General features: G+C 35.9%; 2 protein-coding genes across 3 annotated transcripts in view; one reads left to right on the forward strand and one right to left on the reverse strand.

Moving 5' to 3' along the window:
* LOC137629546 (serine-rich adhesin for platelets-like) overlaps positions 1-25,169 on the reverse strand; it is a 204,555-nt gene that overhangs the window by 156,234 nt on the left and 23,152 nt on the right. Inside the window, 3 exon segments of the mRNA XM_068360967.1 lie at positions 764-1,315; positions 12,265-12,390; positions 20,820-21,048. Of these exon segments, the coding sequence (XP_068217068.1) occupies positions 764-1,315; positions 12,265-12,390; positions 20,820-21,048 (907 nt within the window).
* Positions 22,955-24,531, forward strand: LOC137629056 (uncharacterized). 2 transcript variants are annotated; one of them, XM_068360322.1, is made up of 2 exons: positions 22,955-23,402; positions 23,561-24,531. In XM_068360322.1, exons 1-2 carry the CDS (start codon positions 23,072-23,074, stop codon positions 24,055-24,057), a joined length of 828 nt encoding a protein of 275 aa, XP_068216423.1. In that variant the 5' UTR covers positions 22,955-23,071; the 3' UTR covers positions 24,058-24,531. The 2 variants fall into 2 exon arrangements, with proteins under 2 accessions (XP_068216423.1, XP_068216424.1); XM_068360323.1 differs by having other exon boundaries at positions 23,573-24,531.

Consider the following 25,169-nt stretch of genomic DNA (forward strand, 5'->3'; position numbering starts at 1 on the left):
TTCTTAAAATATGTCATATTAATTTTTCATGACTTCTTTCATAGTTTATTTCCTTATTTCCTTTCCTCACTGAGCTATTTTTCCCTATTGAAGCCCTTGGGCGTATAGCAGCCTGCTTTTTGGAGTAGGGATGATGCTTAGCTAGTAATAATAATAATAATAATAATAATAATAATAAAAATAATAATAATAATAATAAAATGAAAATGGACTTCGGATTTTAATGTTATTTACACTTATTTATTGTTGATATCTGATACATGTACTAAGTGGAGCTTTTAAGAAAGTCAGTATTGCACTTTTCTCATATTGAAAGAGTTACACTGATCAGAAAAACTTTATGGGGGATAACTTTTAGACATGGCATTAAACTAAATCAAAAGTTACTTTTATTAACAGCTTAAGAAAGTTTTACCAGATCCTAACCCAGTCGTAAGATGAAGAGCCAGAAATTAAAGTGTGCGCATCTACATATTCTGCTATATTTCCTTTGAATCTTTAGGTAAGAGGAGACTCTCATATTCAACTCCTCATGCTAGATATGAAGTTGTGTTAATTCTATAATACTCCGATGTTATCATAAGGCATTGAGATAAATTTATCCTCTCAAGCATCATGTTGATCAAATCTACATTAAAACTACTTCAATACAGTATATAAAAAAATAACTGAAGGAGGAAAGGAAACTATGAGTTAGCTCAGTGTTGATGCCATCTTACTTCAAAGCACAACAGAGAATCAGAAATTAATCAAGAAAACTTACCTTTGGCTCAAAAGTTCTTTGGGAGTTGAAATTTCCTTTGGACTTCCTAGCCTGCTCAAATCTGGCTGTGATTTTGAGAGACTTGACTTTGTTAGATCAATATGTTCAGACTTTTCAGAATCATCTTGTCGCCAAATTGGATATGCAGGTGGAGGATAATTGTTGTAATTCACTGTTATATCCATGTCACTTAACAATGGCAACTGAGATGTATTTTTACTGGCTGTACCTACACTTTCCAGCATGTCTATGGCACTATTTGAACTTGAACCACTTTGGTTGTTCTTTCCACTTCTTCCATCTCGGTTCAACAGATGTTTCAATACCTCAGATTGATCTAAATACGATGATGGAATATCAGGTAAATCAGTTGCTGTATGAAACTTCATAGCAGAACTACGTGCTGATAACTTGGGAGAGCCAGGAATGCTATCACTTAAATACGATGGTACTGATGTCTTCTGGGTTAGTGTCGAGTCCAAGAGAAGTGGGGAACTCATGAGGGAAGAGCTGAAGTTGATGGTGTCTGTTACAGTATTCAGTGTGGAGGACCTAAAAAAAAAGTAAAATTAATTGAGAAAAAGATACATACTGTATAAAAACAAGGTAATCTAGTCACAATACATGAACATGGCTGTACATTAAATATGCAGTTAATGCTAGCAATATTATTCTTTTGAATTTTAACCTTTAATAAGTTCACTAGATTCAAATTTGAAACTGGCAATGTAAAAAAAAAAATTATGCTGGTATAGGCAAATTGAGTTCTAGCATACTTGGGTCATAAGATTTTCAGGCATCCAACAGCTTACTCATGAACATTTTCAGGATACTAAATAGCCAGTCAGATTTTTTCTATGGGCTTTAACCTTATCTCTTTTAATGGACCACCCCCTACACAAATCATTTTTTCAGGTAATGGCCATTTTGAATTTCCTCTGGACTTTGTCTTTACCCCTTGATTGGGAGGCAAAGAATCCCCCCCCCAAAAAAAAAAATTTCACCTAATTCTCTGGTCTTTTTTGGTAATGTCTTACTTGAAAGTGGGCTGACATTACTAAAATAACTCTGAAAAAATGTGAACTACCTATTCATAACTCACTCAGAACCATAAATTAATGAACATTTGGCGGCATTTTCGTTTGTTGATAAAATTAACTACACCCGCCGACATAGGCCTCAACCAGACTCGCATGATTTGGCATAAGCTATTGTGTGACATCACGGAGAGACAACTTGACTCTGCCACACAGTTTATCTACAATCTGCTAACCATGTGAAAAATGGATTCAGACTAGCAGGAAGCACAGCACAGATTTAAGTGATTTTTCTTTAGATTTGGATGATGTAAACAAAGATGTAGTATATAACAAGGATCAGTATTCAGCAATTCTGGAACTGTATCAGTTTGAACCATATGAAGAAAGTAGCCAGGAAAACAGCAAAAAAGTTGAGATTGTCCATTAAGAAATAGGAAATATAGACACAAAACATTTCTTCATTGAAAAAACAAATCAGTGTCAGCTTTGAGTGGAGGTAGCTAAAAATTCAACACACTAGGTGTTTCTGGACAGAGCTTTCAGATACAAAAAAGGATATTAAACAGTACACTTATCTTTACACAATCTGCAATAAATAGAATGTCACATAGTAAATTTGTCAAATCAAAATCTACATTAAATAATATAAGCACATGAAATATTGTGGACTATAATGTATTGTTTAATTCTAGGTATTTAAACAAAATTTTGTTTAATTTATTATGCAGGATGGAATCAAATATTACTCAAATAAAATAACAAGCTGGAAACAATTAGATAAAATTGATGAAAGTAAGGAAAATAAATTGTAAGGATAACATTAAAATCTAATGTAGAGATATGGTGTTAATCTACGAACATATAAGGATGAGAGTTGAAGGGAGTTACAAGGATTTTGGATGTCTCAAAGACTTTTCAGTCTATCTGCAGAGACTCCATTTGCTCTTTGGTAGAGCAATTTTGTTTAAGCATTTAGAGAATTCTTATGATCTTGTTTAACTTATACTTGAACTCGTTTACAGTGATACTGTTTACTACGTCCACTGGAAGTCTATCAAAAGTAGTAAAACCTTTACTTACAATTGCCGAAACATACAAATTTTCCAACATACGATGTGAAATTTGATCAAATATTCGACTCAACACCCGAAGTAATTTCCACCATACAACGTTAAAGTTTATCGAAACATCGCAGTTTCATGGTTACCCCACTAGACGGCAGCACGTCGGAAGGGACGCCAGTTAGCATCGCGAGGGTCATTTCACATTTCTTCGCATCGTGTGGTTCTCCCATGTGCAGATCATAACTAACAGTGCTTAATACCTTCCTTTTTCACATTTCCTTCTTTATTTTATCATCATGGGTCCCAAGAAGGCTTGCGTGAGTGGTAGTGGTGGTGAAAAAAGGAAGATAGTAATGTGGAATGATCTTCCTAATCGGGTTGTTGAATCAGTAGAACTTCAAAAGTTCAAAGTGGGAGCAAATGCTTTTTTGTTGACCAGGCGGACATGAGTCTTTTTATAGTTTATATATGACATATTTGTTTTTGACGTTGTTAGTAGTTTGTATATGACATATCTGTTATGACGTTGTTACTTTTTTTAGAATGATTTATTGTTAATTTGTTCTCTTCAGTTATTTATTTCCTTATTTCCTTTCCTCACTGGGCTATTTTTCCCGATTGGAGTCCCTGGGCTTATAGCATCTTGCTTTTCCAATTAGGGTTGTAGCTTGGATAGTAATAATAATAATAATAATAATAATCTGGCAAAACAATATGGCTGGAACATGTCTACAATCTTGACGATCATTAAGCAAATGGTAGCCATCAAAGTTGGTCAAACCATCAAGGGGATCACCATTATCTCTAAACATCGCAGCTCTACCCTGGAAGAGATGGAATGTCTGTTGCTTATAAAGGACAAGGAGATTTCTGGCGATTCGATCACGGAAATGATCATACTGTACGTGAAAATACCAGTGCCATCTATTGCGACTTGATGGCGGCGGGCTCTGGGGGTGATGCGGGGGAGAGTTCAACAGAGAAATTCAAGGCGTCTCGCGGATGGTTCAAGAAATTCTAGAAACGGACCGGGATTCATTCAGTTGTACGGCACGGGGAGGCTTCAAGTGCAGACACCAAGCATTACCAAAAAAATTTTCAATTTTGCTGTATTGCTTCACAATTCGACAATATCTACTCGACTCATTTCAAAAACATTCTGAGAAGCCATACCAAGCAAACATCTTTAGGTAAATTCTTAATAAAATCTACAAAGCGGTTTAGTGATCGTGAGGAAGGAAGTGAAAGTGAAGCAAAGAAAAGAAAGCCTGAAGTGAGTGAAAGTGAAGAGACTAAGGGTGAAAGTTAGAAAAATATAAAATACTGTATAAAAATTAAATAAAAATAAATAAGCTAAGTTAGTTTAAAGTTCACGTAGTGTAAATTAGAGTAAATTACAGTAATTATCTCGGTCACCAACTTTACATCCACACCAACCATCTGCATCGCCAAGCCTACACCTCCATTCGCCTGTCTCAAAGATAGATAGTAAGTTGGCCATTCCACCATCCACCAGTTGAGATACTACCCCAAATGAGTTATGGGGTCCTTTGACTGGCCAGACAGTACTACATTGGATCCTTCTCTCTTTTTAAGGTTCATTTTCCCTTTGCCTATACACAAACCAAATAGCCTAGCCTATTCTTACATATTCTCCTCTGTCCTCGTACACCTGGCAACACTGAGATTACCAAATAATTCTTCTTCTCTCACGGGGTTAACTACTGCACTGTTATTTTTCAGTGACCACTTTCCTCTTGGTAAGGGTAGAAGAGACTCTTTAGCTATGGTAAGCAGCTCTTCTAGGAGGACACTCCAAAATCAAACCATTGTGCTCTAGTCTCGGGTAGTGCCATAGTCTCTGTAACATAGTTTCACACTGTCTTGGGTTAAAGTTCTCTTTCTTGAGGGTACACTCGGGCAAACTATTCTAACTTATTTCTCTTCCTCTTGCTTTTTAGTTTTTATAGTTTATACAGGAAATATTTATTCTAAAGTTACTGTTCTTGAAATATTTAACTTAGCTTTTTTTCCTTTCTTCACTGGGCTATTTTCCCTGTTGAAGCCCTTGGATTTATAGCATCCTGCTTTTCCAACTAGGGTTGTAGCTTAGCAAGTAATAATAATAATTTTAATGTGACAATAAAAACCCCTTTTATTGATTATTTATTTATAATTTATTTTTTAAACCTCAATTATACAGTATACTGTATTTGTTTCAGTGCTGTGCAATTATCTGCAGTATTTATCAAGGAGTTATCGTATGTTTCTGGGATGTGGAACTAATTAAACAAATTACTGTATTCTTATGGGAATACTTGACCCAACATGCAACTAGTTTAACAAGCGAAGTAGGTCCCGAAACAAATTAAATTTGTATGTAGACGTTACATATGAAAAGTAGTAATTGAATGAAAGCACAGGAAAAGACTGTAATGTAGTACAATTGGTTAAGTAGTGTGTTGGTCAACCGCAGGTATGTAATGGTTGGCGAGTTGATAGGTTAGGAGCAGCAAATATTGACGAAATCTCGTTTTTCGCGCCTGTCTCTGTTACCTAACCCCTTCGAAAAACGAGGGCTGGCATATTAAATTGCCTATTTGAGGAAAAATTTTAGTCCAGCTGACTAAATGTAAACATAAAGTTGTGGTTAAGTTCTCGGCAACCTTTAACTTTCTCTAACCTTTCGATAATTTTAATGGTAGTGTTAATAAAGGTAGTAATAACAATTCAATTACCATAATAATTTTTCATTAAAAACCCACTTGTATTCAAATTATCCTCACTTTTTCTAATCGCGAACTATCTCTGTCACATCGAACGTTATATTGGTAACTCAATTGTTCGATAACTTTTAATTTAAAACAGACTGATGATAAAAGTAACTAAACCATATTTACCTTACCTTTTATTGACACTTACATAATAAATAGCCTATGAGGAAAAATTCCATATTAACAAGGAAAGCAACTTTGATCTATGCGATTGATTGATTTATTGATGATCAGTTATCTGGCATCCTGACTCCCAAAGTCATTGATGTCAATATTATTTGTTATAAATAAAGAAATAAATAAATAAATGGTAATTCAGTTTAAAATAATGACAAAAACATCCTTATAACATTTAAATAGCTTTCAGAAGACCTGCTTCTGAAATAAATTTAAAAATACCACTAGTACAGTACGACACATCAAGTCCGAGAATCTTGGCAAAGATGAACCTGCAATCCTCAACCCAAGCCTCAAACAGACATCTATTTCTTTCAGTACTATAAGTGGGGCATTCGATCAACAACTGTCTCACTGTCAAGGGTACTAAACAGTCATCGCAATATGGTTGGTGTTGGCCAATTAGCAGAAACTCGCATGTCAACCAAGGTGTGACCATTGCGGAGACAACAAAGAGACGTCTCCCACTTTCGGCGCATCATGTTATACCTTCAAGTAGATATGACATTTGTTATTTCTCTCATTTTACTGCCATCTAGATTATACCAGTGCTTTTGTCAATTATTATGAAACAATTTCTTGATGGTAGGTAGGAAATCATTACTGTACAGGGAATGGGATACCTTCTTAGTAGCAACTCAGATGCAGCATTCTTTGCCAGTAAATCTGCTTTCTCATTCCCGGAGACACCTTCAAGTGCTGGAACCCAACAAAATCACTGTTATACCCCTCACTCCAATATTATAAACCCATTCTAAAATCCTTAAAACTAAAGAGTTACTAGAATTAAAAACTTCTATAGCTTGAAGGACACTACTTGCATCACTAAAAATGGTAAAATTACCATACGGTTCGGCAGTAATTATGGAAGCTATTAAAGGAAGTGCACCTCTACGGTTAAAACCATTACTATATACTCCAAATTCAACGCCAGCATCAGATTTAGAGCCAACAGTATATATAAAAGTTGATTCCCTATGTTCTGCAACATGTTCCATAAAAAAGATTTGGCTTCTAAGTCAGTCATATTCTTTTTAACACCAAAAAAATATTTACAAAAAGATATCTCGGGTAATTTCCACGGAGGAGTTGACAATATCTTAAATGGAAGCACCCTACTTCTAATTATAACAAGACTGTTCACTAACTATTTCACACAAAAACCATAAGGTTGAGGAGATTTGGGGTGCATCTCAAAGTATGTTGAGTGCCTTACATGGCTTGCATTATGAAAGGCTAAAGAATTTGGGAGTCTTTGCAACCTGAACAAATACCGAACAATAGAAGACTTTCAGCAAAGGTCTCAAAGTAACTCTCCAGAGTCAACAAGGAGGCTTGGGATAAGTGAAGTTCTAAAGGCTCCTGTGTCCAATCTGATACCAGTATGGTGTATAGAATCTAAAATCTTTAGTCAACTTGGGGTAGCTGATGAGTATATCTCACACCCATAACTAATTTTTGAAAAAATTAAGGCCTTGTATAATTTCAAAATAAGTTTTGCAGTCTGCTCCACATGATGTATGGGATAAAACGTTTAAAAGATTAAGAGCCTCAAGACACTACTTTTAACGCTTTCAAGTGAGGAACCAATGTAAGCCAACAATCAAATATCAATCCTAAAGATCTAGCCTCACTTACACATGGGATCCGTTGATCTTTGATGTACAGTATATATCTGGGTCTGGAAGAACTCCTCAAATACGATAGAAATGGACAACAGTAGTTTAGCTTGTTGAAAATTTAAATCCATTCATATCAGCCCACTGAATAATTTTGTCAATTGAGAGTTGTAGTTTTCTCTCAATCATTGTCATTCTAGATCCAGCAAATGATATGGAGAGATCATCTACAAATAGTGTTGAGAGAATATCTTGAGGAATGGCAGCGGATAGCCCATTAATTTCTTATGCAAATAGGGTTACACTTAGCACACTACTCTGGGGAACTCCTTCCTGATATTTTCCCTCCAATAGTTTCCCCAACTCTCACTTGAAAAAATCTATGTGAAATGAATGATTGAATGAACAATGATAGCTCTCCTCGTAATCCCAAATTATGAATGGATTTAAGAAGACCATATCTCCATGCAGTATTATATGCTTTTTCAAGGTGTAAAAAAAAAAAAAAAAAAAAAAAAAAAAAAAAAAAAAAAGACTTACATGATAATGTTTGGAAGCAAAGGCTTCACAAGTAAAGGACTCAAGTCGTATCAACACATGAGTCGTTGAATGCATTTTCCTAAATCCACACTGAATAGGTGATAAAACAACTTTCTTCTCCAGGTACCACACCAGTCTTGCATTGACCATCTCCTTACATAAACATGTCAATGCAATTGGTCGGTAGTTTGCTGCTAAAAATTTATCCTGACCAGGTTTTAAAAAGGCTAAAATAACGACTAGTTCCCAAACACTTGGATAACTATGATCATGCCATATTCTGTATATAATGCTTAAAATAAATAACTTGTATTAATATGTATATGTTTAATCATTGCATATGGAATTCCATCAGGTCCAGGGCCTGTATCATTGCAATTAGCAAGTACAGAATCAAATTCCCTTTTGGTAAAAGGATTATTGCAGGACTCTTCCTTTTCTGTTGCAACTTTACTGTTTCCATACTGGTAACCAGGAGATAATTTACACTTGCTTAATACATTGAAGAAATGACCAGCCAATGAATTGCTAACCTCAATTGCTCTAGTCACATACTGTCCATTCACCCTCAACACTGGTGGTGGGTTAGGGGTGAATTTTCCTGCTATTTTTTCTACTTTCCTCCACACAGAAGATGGTGGTGTTCTACTGTTAAAGGAGGAAACAAAAGACACCCAAGAATGGCGCCTAGCCTCTTTCATGGCACGACAGAACTGTGCCCTACATTTCTTGTATATAATTAAATTCTCCTCAGTACGGCATCTGCGCAATCGAGTTAAAGACTTTCTTGTTGCTATGTGCAGGGCATTAAGTTCTGAAGACCACCACAGGACTTTTCGTTGTTTGAATACCCGTTATTTTGGGAACTGTATTGACTCCTGCTGTATGATGGGCTCCATTCAGCAAGTCTATGGCATCATCAATACAGTCAAGCCTTGTTATACATGATAGTTAGGTTACTATACTACACTAGGGTGGGCTAACTCCTAACCTAAGAAGTCACAGCCCTTTCCCACGAGCGGGTGTCCGAGCTGACGATTAACATAGTAAATACTGCCTAATATTGTTTTAATTTGGTTTCTACATCAGTTTATAATCATATATACAGTGTACAGTACATTTGCACCCATGTACACTACATACTGGACACAGTAAGGTTACAGTACAGTATTGTGCTAAGGTAAAGTTTACCGAGTCGTCACCATCCCCTTACTGTTCTGTATAACAAAAGTTGTTCCTATCTAGTAATACTGTACTGTAACCTAATACTCACTGATACTGTTAGTGTATATTACTGTAATATGTGTACAGTAATATTATTACAGTACAGCTAAATTGTACTTACTGTGAGGATTCTGTGTTTTCGTTCAAGGCTTGTAGCCAACGCTGCTACTCTAGAAGCATGACGCAACTTCTTATGTGTTGTCTCTTACGCAGTATTTTACTGTATATCTATACTATCTTAAACAGAAATACAGCTTATTTTATAAACTAAACCTTAAATATCTCAACAATAATGGTTTCTTTTAAACAAATAAACTAAAACTGTGCATTCAATTACAGTCATACCTCTCTTCACGAAAGACACTGCTTACAAAATTTTCAAGCTATGATATGAGATACAAATATTTTTATGACACATTACAAAAAATGTTTCACTTCAAGAAAAGAGATTTGCCAGACCAGCCGAGAATAAAATAGTCACCCATCCCAGAATTGAAGAAAATAGCTTCAGACAGAAAATGTAGCTGTGGTCTATAATAGGGGTAACTATAATAGTACAGTATTGTACTGTATGTATTGTATTATTTTCCATTCATCATTACATTATGTTTTAATAACTACTTAATTTACAGGTATTAACATTTAGTTTAGGTATATTGTATGGTTCAAATGTATTTGACTGTACAGTATTTCATTGTGGTTATACTGCAGCTTTATAATGAGATTGAATGTGGTGTTTTGTAGGGTTTGGAACGAATTAGACAATTTGCAAGTGAAATGTGACTCAAAACACAAAAATATCACTTTAAAAAAGCCACTTCAGAACGAATTAATTTCTTGTTGTGAGGCATTACTGTACTTTTTAAAACACACACACACACACACACACACACACATACACACACAAACACACACACACACACTCTTGAATATTCAATTTTGTTTCGGAAGCATTATTGTATTCTAGAAAATTACAACTATTCAAATAGTTAATTGAGCTTTAAGAAAAAATCTATGTACTTTTGTTTTAAATTTTGGGTGTATTTTATCAATCTAAGTACTTTGGGTGCCGTGATCAGATCAGCTGATCTGATCACAGCACCCAAAATACTTATAGATTACACAAAAAATATAAAACATAAGCACATAAACGTTTTATTAAAGCACAATTAACTATTTAAAAATCGTAATTTTCTAAAATGCAATAATGCTCCAGAAACGAAATCGAATATTTAGAGAGAGAGAGAGAATAATCAGGCACCACAGAGCTAAACACTAAAATATCGTGCATTGGCAGCATGAATGAAACTCTGGTTAACGTTATGCGATTCAACTAACAGTAAAAATAAATAAAATATGAGAGAAGCATTTCAAATAAACCTATTGGAATTAATATGCTAATCGGAAAATAATAGATCAAGTGATAATTCTTTCTTTTAGTAAATATGAAATATCCTTCGTTAGTTATTTGATCCGAAAATTGAGGTTGCCGACAGCATAGACAGGGTTGACCAGCTGATTGGAATATAAACAATGCATAAAATTATAATTCGCTAGGTTTTTAATAATAAATACGATAATAAAATGCGAATATCACATGCATTATTATTGGATACAGTTAAGGGAAACACCAGGGAGAAAGAAGGATGAAACAATATGACAAAGAGATGAGACATGGGGGTAGTTAATTTCCTTCTCCTTGCACATTTCCTCCGCCACATCTACACTAATTCAAATAAATTAGCAAAATCAATGAATTTGGGAAATGTGAGAAGGAGAAATGAAAAATAGGAATGGGAGTATGTGGAATGAGGGATAAGAAATGATGAAAATGACAAAAAAAGCTAGAAAAAGGATGAATGAAATCGCGAATAATAATGAGAATCAAAGGAGTTGGAAAGATACATTGTAGATGTGTGTGGGAGAGCAAAGTAAATGTACGAAAGGGATTTGGGAAGGAATTGGGAAAAGGATTAGGGATATAATAATAATAAGAAGGACAATAATAATGTGAAGGATATATTTTACTAATATACATGATAGGTTATATCAGTGAGGTAATTCTATGAAAATGAATAGTCATATCAGTGGGATAATACTGTAAAAGTGAATGTAGGTTGACGACTGACTACACAGATTTGATCAGCTGATTTGAATGTAAACAATGCATATTATGATTCGCTGTTTTTAATTACAAATACGATACTAAAATGTGATTATTACATGCATTATTATTGGATACAGTTAAGTGAACACCAATTTAATAAAAATTGGGTTTATTTCAAATATAGCTGTAATTTTTTACCACCGTAAATCGATACACACTGTACAGAGAGAGCTAGGACCAGCTGGGTGTAGAGATAGGTAGTTTCGCACAGCGGTCCCAGTATAGAGGAGTGAGAGATATTTAAAATCATCGCCCAGCTTGAATCTTATCACAATTTTAATGAGAACTTTTATTTAATAGGTATTGCATTATTCTTATACAGCTCTCTCTCTCTCTCTCTCTCTCTCTCTCTCTCTCTCTCTCTCTCTCTCTCTCTCTCTTTCTCTCTCCACATATATATATATATATATGTAAATAATTATATCTTAATATACACATATCTTAATGTCAAAAATAATTTTCTTATTACCAAGAAATTTGGTTCAATAGTGGACAGTTTGTTCACGTTTCGGTAGGCATTCGGTAAAGAAGGGGTTAATGATGGCGGCTATTTTAATATGATAGTAAATCCCAAGAAATACGATATGAGAGCTAGTCGAACAAACCTATTACTACTCTTCTAAGTCTGAGTTTGTCAACCATGCTGCAGCTGCCACGTGTATAGCAAAATGAAATTTGGGTGATGATTTTCTAAATAAATCAATTTTACCGGACCACTGAGTAAAATATTGACTCTCACAGAACTGTTCACACAAGAAAGTGAAAAGTGGAGAGTTCTTTCATGTCTAATCACTAAATGGTAAAATCAATAATCAAAGGGTTAATACTAAATAAGTTGATGACTAAAATATGAACCCGGCAATATCTAAAATTAAACAAAGTTTGATTCAACTTACACAGACTTTCGTCCTGCCACAGGTGTAGAGAATCCTCCTGGCATCCATCTATGATTCCAAGAATCGTCAGCTTGGGAGTTATGGATAATCAAAGTGTTTGTGCTGCTGCTAATAGAGGCATTGGATCTGAAAAGATAAGAAAAAAAATATGATTAGGAACTTACAATAGAAATAATTGAATCCAGTGTTGTAGTTGTGCCAACAGTATACCTTTTTAAACAGAACATTGTTCGTTGAACTGATGGCTCTTTTCAATGTCCCAAGTGTTCCAGGCAAATACACTTTTCACATATCCTTATTCCCATTGTCATTGGATTATCAAAATTATTTCAGCTTTTTTTCTACACAAATTTCCCTATAATATGAAACAATGTTACACTGGGAGAAAGACTGAAGAGTAATGCTCCCTTAACCAAAAAATTACGATAACATGAAGCAAGAATCATGTCTAATAAGATCCTTTTTGTCAGACACAACCTGAAGGGCAGTCAAGTTTTAGACTGAGGGTTGTTAAATTCCTTACATCTTAAAGCTAGGAAAGTAAATTCTTTTACCACTTTGATGAATAGAAAATGATGTGATATTAGTACTTGAAATGCAACATCAGAAAGAGCTCAGTTTTTCACTCAGAGACAGAAGCAAATGTTAGACAGATTGCTCTATTGGCATGTTTAACTACTGCAATGTCACAATGCTATACAAGTTACTGATGTTAAAACAGACATCCAAGAATATTATTTCCCTTTCATCAAATTTATTATTTCATACTGAATATCTTAATAGGCATAATAAAAGTGATATTAAGAATAAAATTGTTTAAATTTACGCTTAATATGTGGAACAAGCTGATAATTGCCTTTCTAATCCTGGAAAATAGACCAAGAACAGTCCTCTAGTCACCAAATGTTAGGGACATCACAATCTAGCGCCTTAATATTAAGGGGACCGTCCCCCATGGTGTTTTGACATAACTTTCAGAAATCGTAAATCGTTTTATTGCTTCTATGTATGCGTAAACATATCGTACATACTCCCCAGAAGTTTCAGCCAATTATTTTTACAAATAATGAAGATATAGCGGTCTTTAAAAGATAACGTCATCCTTACTGTGTCGTCTGCATGACTGAGTTTGACGAAATTGTCTTTGTGTGTTATTTTCGCATATTTATAGCAATTTTTTCACTTATGTTTCAAAATATCGAACGTCTGGCAGAAATGGAAGGCATTGGTAAAGCGTAGTTGAACGAAATCTACCTTTACGAGAACAGAAGCCAGAGTTTCCAAAGATGTATGGAAGTTATAATGCATGTGTTTGTTTACTTGAAGTTCGTGTGTACATTGTGTTTTCACGTCATCGGGGGACTTAATAGCAAGGCCAATGTTACCGAAGGTCATAAAAAGAACAAATAGTCAATCATTTTTCCAAACAATGAAGATATAGTGGTCTTTAAATGATGACGTCATCCTTACTGCGTCGTCTGCATGACTGAGTTTAACAGAAAAAATCTCTCTCTCTCTCTCTGTCTCTCGCGAATTATTTAAAACTGCCACTCATACAATTACTATAATTCTCTCTCTCTCTCTCTCTCTCTCTCTCTCTCTCTCTCTCTCTCTCGCGCGCGCGCGAATTATTTAAAACTGCCACTTATACAATTACTATAATTCTCTCTCTCTCTCTCTCTCTCTCTCTCTCTCTCTCTCTCTCTCTCTCTCTCTCTCTCTCTCTCTCTCGCGAATTATTTAAAACTGCCACTTATACAATTACTATAATTCTCCCTCTCTCTCTCTCTCTCTCTCGCGAATTATTTAAAACTGCCACTTATACAATTACTATAATTCTCTCTCTCTCTCTCTCTCTCTCTCTCTCTCTCTCTCTCTCTCTCTCTCTCTCTCTCTCTCTCTCTCTCTCTCTCTCTCTCTCTCGTTTCGAAATCTCGTACTTCTAGCAGAAATGGAAGGCATTGGTAGAGGGTAAGTAAATGAAAACTACAAGCTACGAGAACATCAGCCAGTTTCCAAAGACGCATAGAAGTTATAATGCATGTGTTTGTTTACTTGAAGTTCGTATGTAGATTGTGCTTTCACAACGTCCTCTGGAACTATATAGCAATACCAATGTTACATAAGAGGATAGAAAGAACAAAAAGTAAGTTGAGAACAAGAAAAAAGAACCAAGTTAAGAGGGAAACATGAATAAGAGTATAAAGCTGAAACCTGCTAACTAAAACACTGGCAACAATGAGAGATCGCTGGCAACTCGTAACATATGAATAGTAAACTGAGGGTTCAAATACCTCGTTTAGGATGCTTTTATGTAGGAATAAACAATAAAAGTTATCATAATACTGTAATATTATCTTGATTTCTTTAAGAAAAGAAACGAAAATTTGTTGCAAATCTTTGGGAGCTCATAATTAAAAAACATACATTCACATTTAGGTACATTTTTCTCACTTATTCGTTGTTCAATATTAGAGAGAAAGATATCGTTGAAAAGAAGAATAAAAATTCTACAATTCTCTCCAGCAGAATTTTGATTTTATACAGTGATACCTCGGTACTCGACCATAATCCGTTCGAGATCCGTGTTCGACCTCCGATTTGTTCGAGTACCGAATTTTTTTTCCCCATAAGAAATAATGGTATATATTCTATTCCGTTCCCAAGCACTCGAACAGGCCCAAAATATTAATAAAACGTGTACCTAAACAACAATAATTATCTAAATGTGTATGAAATTGGTCAGAAAATCCTATAAAACAATTTTAAACCATTTACTGTACTAAAATAAAACAATTTTAAACCATTTTCTGTACTGTAGTGAACATACCTTTGAGCAGCGGTTCGATGGCATACAGGGATGGATGTGGAGAGGATGGAAGGGGGAGGTTACTGCTTGGAAGGAGAGTCCCCTTCCATGATGTGGCGGGGTAGTTCTCCTTCAGGAGTTGTTTCTCTCTCCAATGAAAGGGTGGGCAGATCTATTTCAGGGGTTTCTTCTCTTCTTTGTCTCTTCTTTGGAGGAGAAACAGGCTTTGATGTAGCAGCTTTCTTTTCTTTTGTGAAAAACTGGTCTATTGTTAATTGTTTCTTCCTCCTCTGCAGTATTCTTCGAAAATGATACATGACACTATCATTAAACATATGCACTGCCCGGTTTGCTACTGCAATTTCTGGGTGGTATTTTTCAGCAAAAGCCTGCACATCTGCCCACTTGGAACAAATTTCATTGATGAGAGAACTTGGAACATCCTCCCTTACCTCATCCTCTTCTGAAGATTCCTGCTCCACAATCAGATCCTGCTGCTGTTGTTGTTGCAGGTGCAACAATTCCTCCACAGTCAACTCGGTAGAATGGCTTTCTACAAGCTCATCAATATCATCCTTGTCGACCTCAAGCCCCAAACTCCTGCCCATGACAACAATTTCCTCAACGACATCAGTGTCATCAGAAATTACAGGGGTAGCAGTGCTTGGACCCGCCTCTGGTTGGAAACCTTCAAACTCCCTCTCTGTGACACATGATGGCCACAGCTTACGCCAGGCAGAGTTCAATGTCCTATAGGTCACACCTCGCCAAGCTTGGTCAATCATGTTAACAGAGTTGAGGATGCTGAAGTGTTCCTTCCAGAATTCCTTTAGGGTCAACTTCGTGTCACTGGTCACTTCAAAACACTTTCTGAAAAGGGCCTTGGTATAGAGTTTTTTGAAGTTTGAAATGACCTGTTGGTCCATGGGCTGGAGTATGGGAGTAGTATTGGGGGGCAAGAATTTGATTTTGATAAAGCTGTATTCTTCTTTCAAGTCATCCTCGAGACCTGGAGGATGTGCAGGAGCATTGTCCATAACCAGAAGACATTTCATTGGCAAGCTCTTTTCAATGAGGTAAGCCTTAACCTGGGGGGCAAACACTTCGTTTATCCACTCAGTAAAGAATTGTCTTGTGACCCAAGATTTAGTGTTCGAGCGCCACATAACTGGTAGTGCACTTTTACAAATATTATTTCGTTTGAACACCCGGGGGTTGTCCGAGTGGTACACTAACAAGGGTTTGATCTTGCAATCGCCACTTGCATTTGCACACAGCAACAATGTTAGCCTATCTTTCATTGGCTTGTGACCTGGCATCTTTGTCTCGTCCTTGGTAATGTACGTATTGGCTGGCATTTTCTTCCAAAATAACCCAGTCTCATCACAATTAAAGACTTGTTGTGCGATCAAATTTTGTTCATTTATGTACCGATCGAATTCCCCCACGTATTTATCGGCTGCAATTTGATCCGAACTAGCTGCCTCCCCATGCCTAGTAACACGATGAATACCTGTTCTATTACGAAACTTTTCAAACCAACCCCTGCTCGCTTTAAATGTAAATGAATCACTTTCACTGGTACTCGGACTTTTCTTCACTAATTCTTCATAGATATGCAACGCTTTTTCACAAATGAACGCTTCACTAACACTTTCCCCGGCCAACTGTTTTTCTTTAATAAATATTAAAAGCAACTTTTCCATCTCCTCAATCACTTGTGGCCTTTGCTTAGTTACCGCCGTAACTCCCGTTGCAACATTCGCCTTCTTAATCATTTCTTTATGCTTTAAAAACGTAGAAATGGTCGACTTCGCCATTCCGTATTCTACCGCTAAATCGGACACTCGTACACCATTCTCATATTTCGCTATAATTTCCTTCTTCAACTCGATCGTTGTTCGCACTGTTTTCCTCTTCTCCTTCCCCTTAACACTCATTACTTTCTTGGGACTCATTATGAAAGCTAAAAAAGCAATTAAAAGCACTGAAAATCACTAAATCACAACGAATGCTGATCGCGCGTTGTCTGAGTGACGCTCTCGAGAGAACTGATGCTTCCCGAACAAGCGAGAGTGGCCGAGATGGCGCGATCATCACAAAGCCCATGCGGTCGTCACGTGTTCGGCTGGTCGAGTACCGAATTTTTGGTCGAGCACCGCAGCAAAAATTTCTCGAAAATTTTGGTCGAACTCCGAATTGTTCGAGTATAGAGTCGTTCGACTACCGAGGTATCACTGTATTTACTTTCTTTTTCACGATTATTTTGCGTCTAGACGAGGAAAGTAAAATAAAAATTCGTAAAAAGAAAAAAAGGAAAAGAAAAATTCCGGTTGACAGAATTGTTCGGTTTATAAAATACAGTAGTTTTTATGGTATTAGTTTCAATACAAATAGTGTTGTATTAGTGGGGAAAAACGTAACTGAATTTTTTTTTTAAATCATGATTTTTGTTAATAAATCAGAGTTTTTGATCAAATGACTTGAAAGTTTTATATGATGAAGGTATCACAATGTCTAAAACATATATAGAAATGGTGTATTTTGGATCATTAGAAAAAAAAATGGTGGACATGGTGGAGACAAAAGATATTCACAAACAGGTTGTCTACAAAAGGAAAAAAAAAAAATCCCACAGGCAGTTTAGTATCCGTAATCTATGTCACGAAGAGTGCTTTCCAATTTTAATTTTCTCACCTTAAACATCCAAGAGTTGTTCTAAGCATGAATAGATTCTTGTAATCTACATTTGTTATTCCTCTAAGAATTTTGAATGCAAACTCTATTAACTGTCCCCATAGTCATTGTGTTTGTAGATCAAATAAGTTCAAACGTTGCATCCTCTGTCTACAACAAAATTGCCTTACTGTTGGAACTAGTTTGGTGGCCCAAGCTTGTACAGCTTCCAGTCTATCTATATCTTTCTGAATACTTAAGAGCCCAGAATTGGACTCAGTATTCTGGATGGGGTCTTACTAGTGATGTGTACAGCTGAAGTATAGTCTTTGTTTCTGTATTTGACTTATCTCTTTATGTAACCGATTAGTTTTTTTTTTTCTTTTCAGCTTTTATGAACTGTTTGGTGAACTTCAAAACTTTTCTAATAATAGCATCGAGATCTTCCACCTGGTCCACACTTTTTATTTCATTACCCAGCAGCGAGTAATCTGATGGTAGGCTACTATAACCTATGTGCATGACTTTGCATTTCCCAAAGTTGAAAGGTATTTGCCATTTTATGGACCATTCGTCAAACTTAATTAGATCAACTTTTAAGGCTTCTATGTCTTCTGAGTTGGCAGTGTTTATGCCCAGTTTAGTATAGGCAGCAAATTTGGCCAGTCTACAAGTTAATCCTAAATCTATGTTATTAATGTAAATTAAAAATGGTAATGGGCCAAGAACAGAACCTTGAAGTACTCTACTTGTAACAACTACCCATTCTGAGGCTTCTCCATTGTTTACAACTCTCTTTTGTTATTGTTAGCCAATCTTCAATTTATTCAGCTGGCTGGTCAATGAAGCCTATTGCTCTAATTTTAATCATTATTTTTTTATGAGGGACTTTGTCAAAAGCTTTTCAAAAGTCTAGGTTACATGTCTATTGCCCAGCTTTTGTCATAAATGCTAAATGTTGTGGAAAAATTCAAACAGATTGTCACACAGAATCCCTTTAGTCTAAAACCATGTTGGCTGTCTATCAGAAAGACTGTTTCTCTCTATATGTTCTACTATAATGGAAAATTTTACAGGGCACTGAAGTTAGACATACAGGTGTGTAGTTGCCCGGTTCTTCTTTAGGTCCCTTTTTGTAGATTGGCGGAACATTGTCTAATTTCCATCCTTGTGCTACCTTTCTTTTGTTGGATGTTTTTCAAAACATTTTGCAAGTGTGGCATTATTTCTTCTTCTAGTTCTATAATCTCTTTTGGATGAATATCCTCTGGACTTGGTGCCCTAGACTTACTGAGTCCTTTTATTTTCTTTTTGACATCATTCCTTGTAAAGGTGATTCTATTTAATGGTTGTGGCCCTTTATAATTGATAGCTGGTTCAGGGAGGGTCATTGATTCTTTCCTAGTGAATACAGTTATGAAATAAGCATTCTTCAGTTCGGCTTTTTCCAAATCATTTGTTATAAGATTACCCTCCGAGTATCTAAATGGGCTAATGTTTTTGATTGGCCTTCTATTGTTTACATGTGCAAAAAAATTCTTGTGGGATTTCTTAACTAGGTGAAGCCACTCTCTTCTCTTCATTAATCTTGGCCTTCCTAACTAGTTTACCTACTTTTTGGCTTAACTTCTTGTGTTAGGAAGCTTCATGAATTGAAGGCTGTGGACCCATTGATTTATGTTTTCTGTTTCTGCTCCTTTTTGTATTGGCTATTTCTCTGTTGAACCACTTAGGTTGTAGAGTTCCATTTGGTAACATTTTTCTATACAGTATACATTCAGCCCTTTTTTCTTTGTATATTTCTATCAAGGAGTCCCATTGTGTATCCAAGTTCCCTGTTTTGTCGTATTCTAAATTCTTGGTCTATTCCTTCAGTTTCATCCAGTTACTATATCTGTAGTCTAGCTTTTTTATAATCTTCCTTTCTTTTACAAGAGGATGATTTACCGGAAACCTAACTATTCTGTGGTAACTTTTGCCAATATTTTTGCCTACTGAAACATTGGATACTAAAATTTCTTCTGTTGTTAGCACAATATCTAGTAGGTTTACTGACCCACAGTTGGAGGAATTCATTGTTGATTGACAAATTCTAGTAGCCTATGTCCCTCTCTGTTTGATGTAGAATTAATAGTGTTCCAGTGCACTGCTGCAATGAAGTCTCCCATTAGGACAATGAGCTTGTTGTTAACTTCTTGTTCAATTTGTCTATACAGCTCTTTGTACTGTTCTTGTGTTTGATGTTGTTGTCTGTACTGTCTACTGTATTATCAGTATGGACATGCTTTTCCCTGTGGTATTGATATTTGAACCTGTCACTTCATATTCAGTTTCGAATTTACTTTTCCTCAAACTGAAGAAACCCGATGGGAGACTAGAATTATACAGTGTAAATAGCATTGACTATGGTCTAAAAATGAGCTGTAATACTTTATTGCAAGTTTTGAAATCATGTTCCTAACAAACATTTGTTTTATACACAGAACGACACAAGCAAAAAATTAGTAATAACTTTGAAATCACATCCCAAATGCATAAATTGTTATCATTAGACGATAAGTCTCTGATTAAAATTTTCTTCAATTAGACACCCTCTTTCCCAGTTTACTTCCATCCAAACAGACAATTCAATGACTAGTTTCACTATCTCGCAGAGTTACGTTGACAAAGGGATTCGTGCTACAATAACATTTATTTTTTATTCTGTCATTTTCAATGGTAAAATTGTACATAATTGACCAATGTTGCCTTATACATACACATGTTTACAAGTGAAGTATAATATTTAATGCTAAGTGGCAACTTAAGAACTACATTTATCCTATGCAAAAATAAAAAAGTATCACAAGTTTTGCTGTATACTGTACCTTGTGAACAATTCAATGGCCATTCCCATTCACACTGAAATTATCTATTTAGTGGATGAAATTTTGTATCCGAGTTGGAACACAAGTGCTTCTACAAACAAGGAAATAACATCTCAAAATCCATAAAAAAAAACTTGCCTCTATCAAAGCCCTTGAATCTTCAAAAGCTTATTCTTGTTACAGCAAATACAGTATGTACTCACTCATTTGATCTTGCCATGGACATTGTAGTTGCTCCCCCTGTCACTAGAGCAGACACACATGTATTTTGTGTGCCGGCCATTCCAGACACTGCACTACCAACATTCTCTTGGCCTTGTGGCTCCTGCCGCTGTGTATGCTCTAAAGCATAACGGTCCTCAGGACTCAAGTTCTCCGTAGAAGTGCTCACATCCGTCTCACTTCCACTAAAACTCTGTCCATATGTAGTACCTACAGGGCAGAAATCAAAATTAACACATACTATACAATATACAGTATACACAAATTGTTATGACGATAGACAGGTAGTCCTCGTTTAGCGACGGTAATTCGTTCCAGAAACTCCATCGATAAATGAATTCATCGTTAAATAAATCTCAAGATTGTAAAAACCTAGATTAGGCCATTTCGTCATCATTTGGCAATATGGTATCTTTTACTTTTTTCCTCTTTTGTACATTAAGCCTGATTTACTATTTTGGTAGTGTATTAAAGTCTTATTTAATATTTTGGTCAAAAATTTCAAGATTTTAAAAACCTAGGTTAGGCTAGATTACCGGAAGTGAATGGGCCTAATATGTACAGCTCATGTTTAAAGCTTCATACAGTATTCAATTTTTAGTTCAATATTAAGCCTTCATATTTGCTCGACATTACTGTGTTTAATTGTGTTTTCTTAAAGCACACACACACACAATCTCTCTCTCTCTCTCTCTCTCTCTCTCTCTCTCTCTCTCTCTCTCTCTCTCTCTCTCTCTCTCTCTCTCGTTGTTTTTTTTTAATTCAGTTAAATCTTCATATTTCTTTGAAATATATTAAAAAAATTTTTTTTATATTATTCGATGTTTCGATTATGAGAATAGAAACGCATCGGAAGGAAATCACTTGATTTGCCTCTCGCCTTCAGCCAGAAATATGACGTTATCAGACTTTTTCTTAAATTTACGGTAAGTTGTACTAATCTTTTAACTAATGATACAGACCACTAAAACACCTGATATCGTTACTCAGTGTTTCGATGATGGGAATGCTATAATAAGATTACTAGGTAACAATGAAAGGAAATCATTGGGTTTGTCAGCGCGCTTCCGCCAGATACATGACATCAGAAGACACGTGACGTAAACTCTACGAAGAATGACTTGCAAATTATACAAATTCATTTTCTTATTTCTTGCAAGAAATGAAAAGAAAATACTACCTTACAAAGCAAAAGTATTTCATTTTTTTTAATGTAAAAGGATATATAGGGTAAGGGGCCCAATGGTGACGCAGGGCCCAATGGTGACGCAAAAAAACAAAAAAAACGATAATTTTTATACTAGTAATCGTAGGAACATTCTCTAGGTCAGAAAATAAAGGCTGGAGCATGTTCTTTTCACTCTGAAAATTGTATGAAAATATATCTACAACTTTTTTTTCGAGGACCGAAAATGTACAGTTTTGACCTTTTCTGTTGTTTTTCTTAGCTAAACGTAAGGATTTTACTTTCTACATTTGCTTGCATCAAGACCATGTGTGGTAATTTTTGTTAACATTTGTTATTTCAAGGTACTCTAAGGTGGTTGGAGATGATGTCCAGAGAATATTAAGACCAATGAGTGATTAGTCTGGGTGTGGCTGAGGGAAAACTAAGTGCGTCACCATATTTTCAAAACAGCTGTACGAAGGTCTAATACACACCAACATGAAGAACAATATTAGACCTTTCAAACATAGGACAGAGAGCTCAGAATCACTTACCATAGATGAGCAATCAATCCTTGAACATGGGGCATTTGGGGCCCTATGGTGACGCAGTGAGCTGGCCATATGGTGACGCGCGTCACCACTAGGCCATGCGCACTGCATCACCATAGGGCACCACTTTAGAAATGATTATTTCATGTCTAGTTTTCTTTACAGATTATAAATTAAGTGTTAACAGGAACAAAAAGTAAATATTATTAAAAGGAAATTACCCAAGTTCAGTTAAAATGGATAAAAATACTGTTAAAAGTCGGCTCTTCCCAAGAAGCCAATATACTCAGAAAGACATAGATGATGCTTTGGAAGAAATTAACACGTGGGTAAAATATGAAAACTATTGTATTTTTTCCTTATAATGAAATTTGCATGTTGAAAATAATGAAAAAAATTACCTAGCATAACTCCTCTCTCTCTCTCTGAAAATGATGTCCAACGGCCAGTCATTGTGTGGACGGATTGGCATGAAACCCGAAACAATTTCTATTTGGCCTCTTCCCTAAAGAGTATGAACATTATCCTGTACGGACTACCACCTAATACCACCCACATCATGCAACCCTTGGATGTGGCTGTGTTTGGCCCACTTAAAAAGAACTGGACCAAAGGGGCCAAGGAGTTCGAAAGGAAAAACCCAGATGACATGATAACGCAAGTGAATTTTGCTAAAGTGTTTCTGCCCATCTACTATGACTCTGTATCAGCAGCAAATATAAAGTCAGGCTTTTCAAAGTGTGGACTAGTTCCCTTTGATGCAGATAAACCTGACTACAGCAAACTTCGTAGTGCAGCTGCTGTGCATGAGGAACCTTCAACATTATTTGAAGCCATAGACCTCGGTAAGCATATAGCCCATTAAGTATTGCACATTCAAAATTTATTGTTTTTTTTATCACAAAATTATAGGGTATTGCTTCTACAAAATATAGGCCCACTTAATTTCCCATTTTTATTGCACTGCTATTTATCTAATATAATTTTCTGTACTCAATTACAGGTGGATTCACAGAGCAGTCACGTCAGACTGATTTTCATATGACAACACATCGAGGTGCCCAAACTTCAGGTCGCATGTTTGAGACTGCATGCATCAGCTACCTCATACAGTGTGGATACTCTATTCTGCCACCTGAAAGCACTATATCACAGATGGAGAAACTAAAAGGTCCCAAGAAATCTTGGGATGATCTCGTGCTTGATCAACATCCTGCACGAGAGTTCATTGCTTCAAGATCCATACCCAGCCCAAATCCTTCTGTTTCGAGGTCATCATCTCGAGGGTCATCCAGGACAAACACACCATTGCCATTCTTGTCTTCTCCACCATCAACTTCATATGCTACACCTGAACCGCAAGTGACACCTGTGCTTCAAAGGGCCCCAACAAAAACTACCCCATCAACATTGAGTAGTGCCTTTAAGACATTTAATTTCTATCCTGAGAGGAGGCAGGGCCAAGGTCCAAAGAGACCCCGCAATGAAATTTATCCTTAGGTGAAAGATGTCCAGGAGCAGGGCCTTGCAGTTACGTTCCTCAAGGAGGTATCCCCAGGGTTTTATGTCTACCCTGACATAGAGGATATCTCTTTCCCTGTGCATAGAAGGGAGGTCGTGGAGCTACAGGAGCCACAGGCAGCGACAATCCAAAGAAAATATGGGTTCAAGTTCAACAGTAGCATTAAATCGGCAATAGTGTCAGTCCTCAATAGATAGAATAGGCTAATTTTGCTCACATACACTCAGGGAAGTAGCTAATAAGCATTATTTCTTCAAGTTTAATGGTTTAACATATGTCTAATTAATTTCGATGTTAGTAGTCAATCATGTGCTTCATTTCATCGAGTAATGTATGAAAATATTCAAATTTTTTGGTTGTGTTAATGATGTAACTTAATTTTTAGTTAATTTGCTGATTTAGTAATATTTTTTGTATTTGATTTACTTATTAAATGTTATTCTTTCATTCTATGTGCCTCATTTCTTCCTTATTTAATACAGGTGCAATGTACATGCAATTGAAAAAATTGCGTCACCATTGGGCCAGGTGAGTCAGCATAGGAACATGTGCATAATAGTGACGCACCGACTTCGGCCGCCAATAACTCAAAAACTATAAATGATAAATCAAATTTGATTAAAACACATGAAAATATAATCATCTGTGAATAAAACAAGACCCAGAACTTGAAAAAATATGAAAAAGCAAGAGAGCTGTAAGCGATGGAATGAAAAAATCCAGGGAAAATGCGTCACCATTGGGCCCCTTACCCTATGTTCAAGAAAATATTTGTCCTATTAGTATACTTTCTTTAGATAAATATCGATCTATTATCAGAGATTAAATAAAACTAGCGTACAGTCAAATTTACGCTACGTAGTACTCGTGACATCTGATACAGACCCACAAACTACGGTATTATTGTGCTGTATTATAGGGTAATGTAACCTAGGGAAAAACTACTTTTCCAATAGGAAAAGAAACCTTTTGTATCGTTACTTAATATTTCGATAATGGGAATACTAATATTAATCATTAGCTTATTGGAAGGAAATCACTGAACTGTATTATCCGTTGTTGCTCCGAGCTGTCGTTAAACAAGTACGTC

This window comes from Palaemon carinicauda, chromosome 37 (assembly GCF_036898095.1).
Source record: "Palaemon carinicauda isolate YSFRI2023 chromosome 37, ASM3689809v2, whole genome shotgun sequence".
Classification (NCBI taxonomy): Eukaryota; Metazoa; Arthropoda; class Malacostraca; order Decapoda; family Palaemonidae; genus Palaemon; species Palaemon carinicauda.